The sequence below is a fragment of the Camarhynchus parvulus genome, chromosome Z (assembly GCF_901933205.1).
Source record: "Camarhynchus parvulus chromosome Z, STF_HiC, whole genome shotgun sequence".
NCBI classification, from domain to species: domain Eukaryota; kingdom Metazoa; phylum Chordata; class Aves; order Passeriformes; family Thraupidae; genus Camarhynchus; species Camarhynchus parvulus.
In genome coordinates, this window is record NC_044601.1 from 219,781 (window position 1) to 233,346 (window position 13,566).

Sequence of the window (13,566 nt, forward strand, 5' to 3'; positions counted from 1 at the left end):
CAGTAAACTAGTAAAGAAAACTAAACATGGTTCTAAGAGGCAGATGGAGGTTGCTGTTGATGACCTCTCAATACCAATGTTTATGAGTCAAGATACCACAACATCAGATGTGATTTATAAAAACATTGCATGGCCAGAATCCGCTTAGAAAGTCAAGGACTGATTTTGTATTTTTCATTTTAAAGAAGTAAGATTTATATTCAGAGGATGGCATCTTGTGCTAATTTGCTAGCTGTTGAGTAGCTTCTGTGCCTCCACCTTGACTGGGCTGGAAAGTTTGAGGTGGGTGCTGCTTCTCACCACAAAGGCTTTTAAATGCAATTTAAGGAAAACCACATTGTGAGTCAGAGGCTGCTTGCAGGAAGGGCAGCTGCAGTCCACCATATTCCTAGGCCATCCAAATACAGTACAAGAAAAGTGCCCTGAGTGAGCACTGGAACTCAGGTGTGATTATCCAAGACAATTTATTAATGAAGAGGTTGGAGCCAAAGAAAAGGGAGGAGTTAAAAACAAAGTAACAGATTCATAAATATTTTTTGTTTGCTTTTTAAATTGTGCAATCACTAGTAGTAACTCAATTGAGATTAACCTATTTCCCTGCTTTCTCTTCTTAACTATGTAGTTGTTAGTGGTCTGCATGGGAGGTTTGTACCTCTCCCTTCTCTAACTATAACCCTGGAGTGTTGACATGTGGATGAACGTGAGGATCCTGAAACTTCTCATTAAGGTAAGTGGAATATTAGTGTTTTGCAAGAACACAGCAAAAATAAACCAATAATGCATCCATCTGCTGGTAGATCCTTTACCTGTTTGCCCTTTTAAGGTCATTAACAAATTCTGCAGACTGCTGATGTCTGATTTCACTGCTCTTTGTGAGTCTCTCCAAAGCACTCACTAACTCCTGCACTCTTGCTTTCAGTTTCTTCTCCCTGGATCAGGAGGAAAGGAGGTAGAAAACTATTTTCAAAACAGAAATAGTACTTCAGCTTGGAAGTGTATCAACAATTGTCCTGTGCTGGGTTGACATGCTGCAAATATTTTCCTTACTATTACTAGGATTATACAAGAGGTAGTTCTTACATTAAACTTTTCCAAAGATTGGTATTTATAACATTCTCCATTTTAGAATTCATGATCAGAGAAAAGAGCAGACAAAAGAGTAAACTAACTTCTCTGGTAGATCATGATGCTGTATGCATTGAATCACACTAAGAAATAAGATACATAAATAGCTAATATCCGTACTTACCAACTCTGAACCAACAGCTAATTACATGCAGTGTGACAAAATGGAAATAAGGTATCTTATAACATTTTCACATTGCAAGTATCTCTGTGAGGGAAAGAAAAAGTGAACAAGAAAAAAGTTCTGGCCAGGAGCAAGCATTACAGCTGGGGGATTAAGCTGGGTTTAAAATGCATTTCCCAGGTAAGCACATGCACGAGGCTCCAGAGCTGAAGGCTGCTGCCTGCTCAGCCCACTCCTACACACTCATGGGACTGTTCCAGGAGCTTTTTCTCTGTGACCCAAACTCTGCATAGACAGCCCAAAGAAAAAAATGTAAGATTTAGAAGGGGGTAAAAAAAAGAAAAAAAAAAGGTGTTTAAAGAATGACATGGAGCTGGGCTCAACTGGGACCCAGATTTTGCAGCATCAAATCTGACATGTGAAAACCTTGTGTATTTACAAGGAGTCTGTGCTTTGCTGCCTAGAACCACTCTACAGTGATCCACCTCTCCCTCCTGCTTTGTTGCAGTGCTGCTACATGAGTACACTTGTTTTCACCTCAGTAACAACTGCCAGCTCCCATATAAGCCCAATGGGATGAATACCCTGAAGTTCGTGCAAGCTTCCCCAGCTCTGCAGAGATCACAGGGATCCTCCTGGAATCCCAGCTCGGCAGCCTGCAGTTCCCAGGAAGGCCTGGATATGGCAGCCTTTTATCACTGGAGAGAGGGACAGCGCCCAGCTCCAGCAGCAACAGAAGGGCTTTCACAAAGTCAGCTGGGGGAATATTCCAAGTTAGCAGTCTATCCCAACAGACTCCAGAGCTGGGTTACCAGCCAAATGGAGAAGGACATAAGAGGGCCCTTGTTGATGAAGAATCATCAGTATTCTTTGTACGTCCCTTCATTGAAGGAACACGCCCTCTGCTTTCAAGTAACACAATCTTTCTCCCTCGCAGTTAGACATTCACTGCCATCCATCCCAAAGGTAGATTTTAATTTTTATATTCTATCTCAGTAGTCAGAAAGGCTCAGCACAGTCTACAGCCAAGATCTGTTTTCTGCAAAGAAAACAGGAAGAAAAAGAGCCAGAGCACAAACAAGAAAAGATCAGATGTGGCAGAGGCCAGACCTAGTGCATTTGTGGCATTGCACTACTGATGTGACAGAACAGAGGAGGGTGAATTTGGTGCTTCTCTGCTCCAACGGCTGCTACATCCAGAGGCTCTGGAGAAGGCTCAGTAGCACCAATTCCAGCATGAGGACCTAGTGTGAACAGGAAGTCCAGTGGAATAAACATGCACAGTGTTTAGATGGGCAGAGAAATCTCAAAATTGTGTGAGGTCGATTTAACATCATGTCCAAGAAAAGGTGTCGCTGTGGAAATGCTGCACACAGTCCCATGTGAAAGAGCCCTGTAGAGCCACAGTTCACTGCAGCTAAACTCCTTCACACACACCTGCTGTAACAAGAGCTGCAGGGAAAAGAAACACAGTAGAAAGACTTTGAGGAACTTTTCATGCATGGTAAAGTTTGGCTGCTATGGTGACTGTTACCTGATAAAACAATGATATCACCTTTTGTCTGTTTTTCACTCACACCTTTCAACCAGCCCTGTTCAGCCTGAACTCAGCTAAACATCAAGATGAATTTCTTTACATTTGGTCTAAAACATCCTTGTCTTGATGCTTGTCAAAGACACAGAGCCAGCAGAGTGGTAAGCACTCTGTTCAAGCTACTTAAAACAACTTTCAGATGCCAGTTCTGAACCTTCTGAACCAGGAAACAGTGGGTAATACTTAAAATCTGTGGATGACTCAAATTTACACTGGCACCAGTAAAATACATGTATTTCTTTTGGTTTTCAGGATGTCTTGAAGTCAGTGAAACAGCACTAGATAATACCTACTCAACCTTAATCTCATGGAAAGCAACTGGTGGATTGATTGCATGTGCTGAAAAAATTCAAAATCTGAAAAAAACAACACATAGGGATCTACTTTTACATCCTTTTACAATTTTAAAACTGCCTATCTAAATATCTTTACTTCAAGAGACATGTCATAGAACAAGTCACACCTGAGGAGCCACACACAGCAGCAACAGCAAATGCAGAGCAGACACCTTGGGTTTCTCTGGGAAATGAAGATGCACAGGATTACTGACTATTACACACTAAAACATGTAAGGTTTCCCCAGGGTGCTGCATCTTCTGTTTGAGCAGCAGCTGAGAGACCTCAGAGCTGTAGGTCACAGGCTGGTAAGAACCCTGTGCCTCACAGTGGTTACTCCCCCTGCTTCCCTCAGTTTCTATCACTGATCACCTCAGTTTGGTCAGGAAGAATTGTCCACACTTGTTTCTCCTCAAAACTGGCTGTGTAGTTGGGCAGTGAATAGCAGCTATACTGAATCCTGAGGCGTTGTCCTAAGGGGATTTCCAGCACCACAGCACTTCCTGACTGCAGGCTGTGAAAAATCAGCCACTACGGGGCTTACTATGGCAGAATATTTTCAATATTGCTTATGAACCATGTCTGTACAATGAGAACATGTCGAAGTTGTCAGGGATGGAACTGCACTTGATGTGACAGACATACGGAACATCCTACTGATGTAGGCACAGCCTGCTGCTGCCAGACAGTCTTCCAGACTCCAAGATCCAAACTCCCATGGAAGCAGACACACCAAAGTCACACTGCTGTTGTGCCCCGGGGGGGTAATATGGACCTCTGTGTATCCCAAGAAAGCACTTATCTGTGTATTTGGATGGGAAGAGGGAAGGGGAAGTGAGTGTTTTTCAGAGAACACAAATTATGTGAGCCCCTGACTCCCACTCTACTGGACTGCTCCTTATCGCAACAGCTCCTCCTCCAACTGGCTACTGCGAGCTGGGGCTGCAGAGAACACAGCCACGACACTTCATGAACGCAGAGAAAATGAGCAAGTATTCCCAGAAGAGGGAACGAGCCTGTGATCTGAGGGCATGGCTCACTTCCAGCACAAGGGCTCCCTGCTGCTGAGAAGTCAGCTGGGGAAATCCCTGACTGCTCCCTTTCGAGGGAAAGGCTTAGAATGAGTGTATTCAAGGCCTACAGCCTACAACATCAGCTAAAAACACTATTTTCAGTGAAATGCCTAATATGCTGGTAATAAAGGCTTTTGTTTGGTATTTTCACAATCAAAACACTCAGTGGGCAGTTGCACAGTGGTTTTCAAGGGTTTTTTGTTTCAGGGTGGCTGAATAGGAAGGGGCTAACTGGTGTTCTCTGGTTTCAATGCTGCCACTTTGGAGAGCAGGGAATTCTGCCAGGGCCATAAAGGAAACTGTTTCAAGTCAATTTGGCCTCCCCACACTGACACCATGTTTTGCACACTGTAATGTAGCAAGGTCATGAGCACATTGTATTTTCCCTCCTGTCTGGGCTTTTCTAGACATGTTCAGGTTTCATGCGCTAGAAGTCTTCCCAGATTTTCCTGCTCTTACTGATTTCATTGAAAATTCCCCAGTGCTGCAAACAGGAAGTTGCTCTTCTCTGGCACGCAGAAAGTTGATTTTTCTGCCCCTGGCTTGGAGTGCACCCAGCTAGCTCCCCTTCTTGTGAAAGCTACCACCCCTTGCCCTGGGGTCAAGAGCACCACAGCTCTTGCCAAATCTGAAGCAAAAGAGGAACAATGAGCTCTCTCCAAATGAAGAGGTGAGAAACTTTCCCACAGCCAGGCAGAGAACTCTTGCCATCCCTAGGGCACATCTTCTTGCCCATCAAAAGAGATCTGCTGTGGGCAGATCCCTTCAAATCCTGGCTCCTCCTGAGGAGTGGGATGACCAGGTTCAGCCCAGCACCTGCCCCTGAGCTCTGCAGGCACAAAGCCCTGATGTAGCAGGACCAGCAGCAGCCAGCCCAGGGGGACTGAGAATTCCTGGCAGAGCTATCCATGCTGGAAGAGCAGCCCCAGGCCACAGGGGTGGGGAAGGGGAGGGAGGGAAGGCACCTCCTGCACGGTCCATAGCTATCTTCGGTTCATAGCTATCTTGGAGGCCTCTACTTTCCACACGCCACTCCTACTCCTTCCCTGATATCCTCCTCTTGTAGTGAACCATCCCTCACTCCCCTCTCTGACTTTTCCAGTTGAACAGGGTGACACATGATTGTTTTTCCTAGGCATTTGACTCCTCTCCTCTCAGGAGATAACAGCTGGACATCTAAAAGGAATGCAGATAAATTCTCTCTTCATCAGCAGTCTAAACTAACATCTTAGATCAGGATGGCATGCAGAATCCCCAAGCTAATTCCAATGCACGCTTGCCTCACTGGTCTGGCTTGGCCTGCTAAGGGAAACAACCAGAATACAATAAATGTTTTAAAGAGGCAACAAAGCAACACTACACAAATGCCAAGAGAGCCACCCCCTTCAAATGCCATGTCTTCCTGGTTCACCTGCTGAAGCACCACCCGTGCTTGCCAGCTACCTGTGCACAGGAGGCCTTTCCCTTTGCAGAGGTGACAGAGGGTGCTTCAAAAACCACTTTGCTGATGTGAAATACTCTACTGCTTTTTTTGCTGATTGCTGAGATGCTCAGAACAGATCTCAAAAAACAGACAGTACCACAGGCATGTGTTACACCACCTGCAGTGGGGAGACAGGCCAGGTGTGGTCCTGAAGCAACATACTGGCAGCAAAAAGGGAGAACAGCCCTGGAGGGAGGCAGCAGCATGCCTGCTACACTCACTGCTCAAACCTCCCACCCAGCTTTGTCAGCCCAGCCTGGAAGCTCTCCAGACCTGGAGCTATTTGGAGCTCCCTGTGATGATTATATTGGAGTGCATAGCAGCTCAGCAGTTCATATAACCACAGGGTGGTAAGGACTACTTACCATGTCAAAAATGGAGAAAAAGACAAATCATGGCTGTCTGTGAGGCATATGGTAAAAATAGTTACTCAAGGTGCTTCTAAGCAATCTGTCCCTGATATCACCATGAGTCACTTCTCTTCTTGTGAGGTTTCTCTTAGTGGGACTCTCCAGAGGGATTTCCAGAGACAGGCCATGCCTTCTGAAACCCCCTGGAAGCCAAGGGGAAACCACAGCAGGATACTGCACAGTCACAAAAAAGAGACATCTCTGAAATGTGCGATGACTGCAAGCCATACTAGTGTCTGGCTTTCGAATGCCTCAGGGTTGGTTACCTCCTCATTTAATTGATGTGGTAATTGGAGAGCAGAAATAAGCAAACACTGACAGAGAGCAGCCGAAGATGCATCAGTAGGTCCAGAACACAAACCTCTGTCTCTCTCCCCCTACTTTTACCCACTGCATGTTTGTCCTGGGTCAAAGAAAAGTCTAAAGAGTAATTTTAAATATAAATGGTTATGATATGTTTTAGCCATTTCTGTTTCCATTTCTGAGACAGCCTTACCATGCTCAGCATAGGCCTGAATTTCAACGATGAAATTTACTGACTGCTGCTATCATGAAACTAAGGTCAGCCCTTGAAAATAGGCAAGGTTAACATGCCATCACATGGAGTTCACGGAAATTTAAAATAAAGGAAGGTGGTTTGATTTCTCTATAGCTGACATCATGTCAGGAAGTAGTCACTGCCATGCCCTGGCCCAGTGTTCTACTGAAATGTTTGCTCTCTGAAAAGAAGTCTGGCACGAAACAGTTGCAGTCTTCAGTCAGGGATAAGGACGTAAGAGTTCAACAAACATTGTACTGTCCCAACAGACACCAGGAAATTATGGCAATAGGATGCGTTTTTCATGTCTTACTAGAAATACCTGCAGCTTCCACTCCAGAGAGGTGGGATCACAGCTCTGTGCAAAATGCACCTTTTATTAACAGAAGAAGAGCTCTTTGCCAGTCTACTGATAACTACTCATTTCTCTCTCCACAGTGACTTCACAATTAGTAGCATCACCACTATCTCTTAGTTTAGAAGTCATCAGGCATGGTAAATATAAAGATCCTTTGCAGTATTGCCAGATGGAAAGTCACTCTTTTGTGAGGGAGATACTGAAACATGTCTAGACTGACACGATTAATGTAATCCTCCACAGCCATCAAGGATCACAATTTTGTGCCAAATGATGATGCAGCTGAAGTCTAAACAGTCAGTCTAGTTACAAAGTGTTTTGCCTGTCACGGTCCTTGCCCAGTACTGCTAGATCCTTCCTGGCCAAGCATTTTAATGATTTATAAATGATTCTCTAATGTATTAATAAAATACAATCCTACACAGACAGAAAAGCTATCACAGCTGAAAATACAAGCAAAGACCACAGGAGGACCTCACAGGAGGAAGAAGTTTCAGTCTTGCCAGCTTGGCCACTTTTCACAGAATGAAAGTAGAAGAAAGTAACTTCTAGTAGAAGAAAATATCTGTTCTATCATCATTATCATCAGCATTCTAAAGCAGAATAGAATTCTTACTGCCTCCCTCCTGCCACCTCCAATGCATTTACCTGCATTAAAGCATAAGCTGGTATGTGTCTACTGAGTTACAAGCTCATACAAGTCATGTACAGTGCTCCCTGCCCTGCCCCAGCAGAAGAGACCAAACCAGCAAGAAAGAGAACTCATCTAAGGTCTTCCCTCAGAGACTGCGATTTTGGGGTATTCAACCAGATCTTGTCTTATAAAACTGGCCTCTGGCACAATCATCAAGGTGTCAGCACCAGACCATGAGGCTGCTGAAAACACATTTCTACCCTCTCAAGAGTAAGGTATTTCCTGCCAAGAAGCTTGTTTATGAATGTGTCAGACTCAAGAAAGAAGAGGCTTTGTGCCCATTAAAGCACTTCATCATTCCATTAAGAAAAGAGTGAGGGAAACCCAAAACTTAAAGACCCTGGCAAAAAGTGTTTATGTTTGACTGGAATAGGATATGTCTGAATTAGTGAGCTTAGCCTGCAACATCAGAAATTGGTGTAAGAGATGTAGCTTTAACAGCATAGGACTTAAAGATAATTTACATTTCTCCCAGTTAGCATAGTGACCATGTAAAAGACAAGTGAATTCTGTAAAAAGACAGTAACAGGGGTTTTAATGCTGAGCATTACTACAGGAAATCCTGAGTTGTTCTAGAACAAATACATTATTACACAATAGATGAAGAACTGCTTCTGCCTTGAGTTTCTGCTGATGGGCACTACTCATCAGTGAAGTTTCACAACACACTACTGAATTTCAGATTTACAAAAATATCCACATCTGCAGACAGAAGCCAGCCTGGCTCTGGGGATGAGATTGTTCTGCTGCATGGCCATTTGCAGACAATGAGCAAATAAATGCTTCCAAACTACACCAAAACCCAAACCATAACTACATCCTGCTGTTTTATTTGCATTTCACTCTGTTTCAATTAACTGAGAAGAACCTGACAATTTAACAGCAACAGAAGGACAGAATGGGAAAGCAGCAGATGGGAGAGCAACCAGAGCTTTAGTCTCTGTAATGATGGGATAAGGAGGGAACAGGAAGCAGGGCTGCTGATTGATATCACATGCTCTGATAAATAGACTCAAGAACCAATGGATTTCTGTCCCTATCCTTGCAACTGTTGTCCCCTCAACCAGTGTCTACTGCCTGGAGAAACAACAGGGAGGACCAATTGCTGGACGTATGCACCAATTGTAACCAGTCCTGAAACAGTCCTGAGTGCTGGCATTTAAATACTGCCTCTGGACCACCTAGCATGATATGCACTTGTTTCACATTTTCCCCCACCTCCACCCTTCAGCAAACACAGCTACTGGGACTAATACCTTAAATTTTGTATTCCGGTCCTACTTCCTTGGCAAGGTGAGGAGGATGCACTCGCAGAGGAGAAAGGACTTTGTTAAGTTTTAGAATTCTTTTGTGGATTTGTGATAGTCTAAATATCACTGTGATATTTGAGGACCCATTTGTCCAGAACAGCAGTTAGGGATTTCTGGTACTTTTTAGCATAGCTGTGGCTAAACAGGTTGCAGTAAGGTTTCTCCATGTGCTAGACAGACCTTCAACTGACTTGCAAAGACAAGACTTCAGGGTAAGTAGGGCTAAGCATTCAGCCTGATCTGGCTGGCACACTGATTAGGGAGAAAAATACCCTGTCCACACAGCTTGCAGGAACTGTGCTTGAGCCCCACTTGCAGCAGCAATCACATTTAGTACAGCTGTATTTCCATTACACAGAGAGCCTTCACAATTTATGTACAGTTTAATCCGATTATTTTTCTTCTCCATTTCTGCCTGACAAACTGTACTTGTGAGGCTCTTGGCTGGAAATCCATGCTAATCAACTTAAGGCCTAGTAGATAAAGCAAAGTTGTTTTCTCTGTGTTGTCAGCAAACCACATTTCATGACTATACTCAAACCTCTGTTAACTAAGGTCATTGGCATCTTCTGAAAATCCAGGAGCAAATAACAAGAGCCGGAAGAGTAGCAGCTTGAGTGAAGGCAGAAAATGCTGGTGGAGCAGGTCACAGCATGAGCAATGTGGGGGATACAGGGGAGGCCAATGGCTCTCTGCAATGTTTATGTGAATTACTTTGCTGATGGGTTTTATCCACCCACACACAAATGACAGTTTTGATTATTTTACCCACAGAATTTTGTTCCCTGCATCATGCAAACTAAGTACTCAGCAACTGCCAGACTACTAAGCAAATGGTAGGAGATGTATTGATTCTGCAGTGGTAATGATCTTACATTTTCGCATAATGCCTTTCAGGCTTAAGTGTCCCTAGGCACAGCACATGTTGCACCTATGAAAAAAAGCACCTCAGGAATGAAACACCACAGCTGGCTGAAAGGACATTCCACCATCAAAGAAGGTGCAAACACCAGTAAAGCAAGACACGCTCTTCCCAGCCAAATTTCTTAGCAGCATTTTGGACAGGTTCTAAATAAAAACCAGATTAGGTACAGATAGCCATTTCTTGGTAATGGTGGAACAAGTATTGGAACTATTATTGAAACTATGAATTTCTTTGTCATTAAGTTTACCACATAGCTGGTGAAGGAAAAACTGCTGCACAAACAAATATCTAGCTAATGTATAACTGCACTGAAAGCTTAGGCTTAAAACCTGGTTGTTGTTAAAAGCTGTTTGTCAAGACATCAATTTTCTCTCCCATTGGAAAGCTAATGCCTCACACAATGTCATTTGTAATTGAACAGTGGCTCCACTTACATACTCAGGAGGCAAATGGAGCATCTGAGTCATCAAAATGCCTGCAGTTCCCACTCCTGTAACTCCTACCCAAATTCTAACCTGCGGCCAACCGTCTTAACCAAAGATCACCCTTCAAATCCTGTCTTTACTAAGCATTTTCTTAACACACAAAAGAAATGTGTGTGTCACTGTTTTATGTCTCATAGTCTTGCCTGATAGTGGTCATTACTGCCATTTTGAGGGTTCCTTTTATTTCAAAAATTCAACTGAATTCTGGAGAACCTCAAGGAGAATAGAGTTGAGCACCACGTGAAAGGAGCTAAAGAACAACAGCGGGAGAGAGGGGAAAATTAGAAGGACTTCGATAGTTCTCCTTCTCACAGGACAAATCTGTGATCACTCTTCAAACCACTTGAGAGTTAGAGTGAAGGCTCAGAAATAAACCATTCCCTGGACCTACAGGACAAGTCCTGACCCTGGTCAGGGAAGCTGTGCTTACCTCCTGAGTGCATTTGTCAGCTCAGCAGTCAGTTCACTCTCATTGTATGGTCTCAGCTCAGCAAGGGTTAGCGGTGTTGCAGTGCCATCACTACAGTCCTGACAAAGGAGGAAAAGCCACCTGATTAGAAATTACTGACCATCTTAATGGGAAAATTCTGAAAGCCTCTTAGTTCACAGCTACTTTTATAAAGGAGGTGAAACAGACAACACAATGCTACAGCAACAATTCTTCAATACCAAGAAATGGACTAAACAGATTAATACTTCACAAATGCCTCTAAATGTTTTTTAAAACACCACAGCTCACCGACTTGCAGAATTCTGCTACTGTGTGCAAAACTGCCACTGCCTTCTTTATATTTCTTTTGACACCAGATATGAAACAAAGAGGCACTGGGATCAAGAAATTCAGATGATGTATTGCCAGGAATAAGGAAGTTAGATGTTATGTCTTGGTTTTTGTTTTTAAGCACATTATTGATATTTTCTGGGGCCACAGCACTAAAAATAAGACAAAGTTTTCCTATGTATTTATTTCTTAATGCAAATTATTACTGCAAATGTAGAAATCTGTTTATTCTGCATTATTTTGCATTAAGGGGGAAAGAGTCTTCATTCTCAAATTACAGTCTGACTTGGAGAAAGCGATTGTCATTACAATGCTCTAAATGCTGCACAGAAATGAGCACTAATGTTTTCATATTTTGTGTTTGTGGGAGGATGGCATTTTGCTTAGACTCCCTTCCAGTGTTTCCAGTGAGTGGCAACAGGCAAAACACATGCTCAACCACAGCAACTTGGATGTCTGGCAAGACTGGCCTTGTGGTAGTCCTCAAAACATCCTTATTTTATCCCATGCCTAACACCAATTCTTCAAAGTCCTCAAGTCACAGCATGGAAGGAACCATCTCACAACTGGGGAAGAGAGGAAAGATGTGCATATAGACAAAATAAGAGCATGATTAACATGCTAAAGACTGCAGTAGGGACGGGAAAGGTTTAATTAATCATGTTTACAACTTTGGAAACGTAGCTTGACTCCTGACCTTGCCCAGTTTGTCTCTGCTTCCACTGCTGGTTGAGCTGAGAGACCTCATTCTCTGCTCTTTTTGTTCTTCCACTTCAGACTTCAAGTGTTCAATATGGACAAGGTAGGCCTGCTCCTGGGCCTCTCGAGTGCTCAGCTTCAATTCCAAAGCCTTCTTCTCCTTCTCCAGCAGGTAAAGCTGTGCCTTGAGCTCTGCCATCTCTTCCTGTTGAAGAAACACTGTATTATTGCATGCTGCTTCATGGGACTAGGTACCTAATGAAAGATGAGGTTAAACAAGATTTTCATCCACTCTTATAACCTAAGTACTCTTTTCATTGAGAAAACTATCAACATCCAGATGACTTTTTATAATCACATTGCATAATTGTCAAAGACCTGTATATCTTCAGTCTGAGTATGATGACCCTGCCACACCTTTATCATCTTCAGGAATAAGCTCAGAAGCAAAATTAGAATTAGACTATCAGAGATCTGAGAGAATTGCCACAGCTGCTGAAATTTCTCTGGTTCTACTTTGTCCTTCAGAGACCATTGTCTTAAAAGCAGAAGTGTATGACTTTCAAACATCTCCCTAAAAGCAAGATTTCAGTTTTTTATTAATATCCAAGAATTAATCTTATTACAGTGGAAGGGGTTTGAGAGACCAGGACCTATTCTTGCCTTGTAATACCATGTGGTAAAATGAGCTATGTCAAAAAGAGCAACTGAGTATGGCACCATCAGATGTCCATTTACAGTTTCCCTCCCCTAGGTGACCAGAATCCCAAGTATACACAACTTGAGTTTGACAGAAAAATGCACTAATTTATTTTCTTCCCTATATATAATCTACAGAGGATGGACAGAGGTACTTGATAGAAAGAAGCTCAATTCCAAGAGCTCCTTCTTGCTTCTGACAGGGCTGTCACCTATTGTAACATCATGTCTGCTGCCTGGGGACAGACCCCTGTTTTAACATCTGTCTGACAGTGGCTGCACAGAAGTTTAAGAGCAGGGCGTGAGTGCAATGACTCTTCTTTAAGACATGCTCCAAAACTCCTGTGAAAAGCAAATGATGAGTTATTCCTGAACCAGAAGGCTCTCTGCGATTAACACCTTCAGAAATGTTTCTTGTACAAAATGCCTAGTTATTTTCTATACCCAGAAAAACCCAATATCCACAAAACCTTTAAAGAGATAGTACTAATACATAATTTACATTGTGTGCTCAAAACCACCACTAAACAAGCAAAAGACTGCCAAAACAAACAAACAAACAACAAAAAAACTCCCAAAAAACAAAACCCAGCCCAGAGTCATATTTTCACTGTTTAGCTTGCCTTGCCCTAGGTCACTTAATGGGTGAATACTAAGTTCATGCAGACATTTTCTGCACTACATTTCTCTTGTTCACTGTGCAAACACCTCTGCAAGACAGAAGTTTCTTGTTGTGTGGCCAGCCTAGGAACAAGTCACTATTTGTTTAAAGCAACAGCAAACAAACAAACAAAACCAACACAAAAAACCCCTAATCACAAAAATAACAGAGGTATCTTGTTTTATTGTTCAAAAATAATGCTGTTTATATTTTAGCCATTATTAACAAAGATTATACAAAACCAAATCTTTACACATATTTAGAGAAACTT

At 42.9% G+C, this 13,566-nt stretch overlaps 1 protein-coding gene across 9 annotated transcripts in view; it reads right to left on the reverse strand.

The window, feature by feature from the left end:
- MCC (MCC regulator of WNT signaling pathway) overlaps positions 1-13,566 on the reverse strand; it is a 182,220-nt gene that overhangs the window by 3,788 nt on the left and 164,866 nt on the right. For all 9 annotated transcript variants that reach the window (XM_030968537.1, XM_030968540.1, XM_030968541.1 and 6 more), the window contains 3 exons: positions 11,934-12,140; positions 10,886-10,983; positions 807-929 (listed from right to left, as the gene is read on the reverse strand). In XM_030968537.1, coding sequence (XP_030824397.1) covers positions 807-929; positions 10,886-10,983; positions 11,934-12,140 — 428 coding nt within the window. The remainder of the gene's footprint in view (positions 1-806; positions 930-10,885; positions 10,984-11,933; positions 12,141-13,566) is intronic.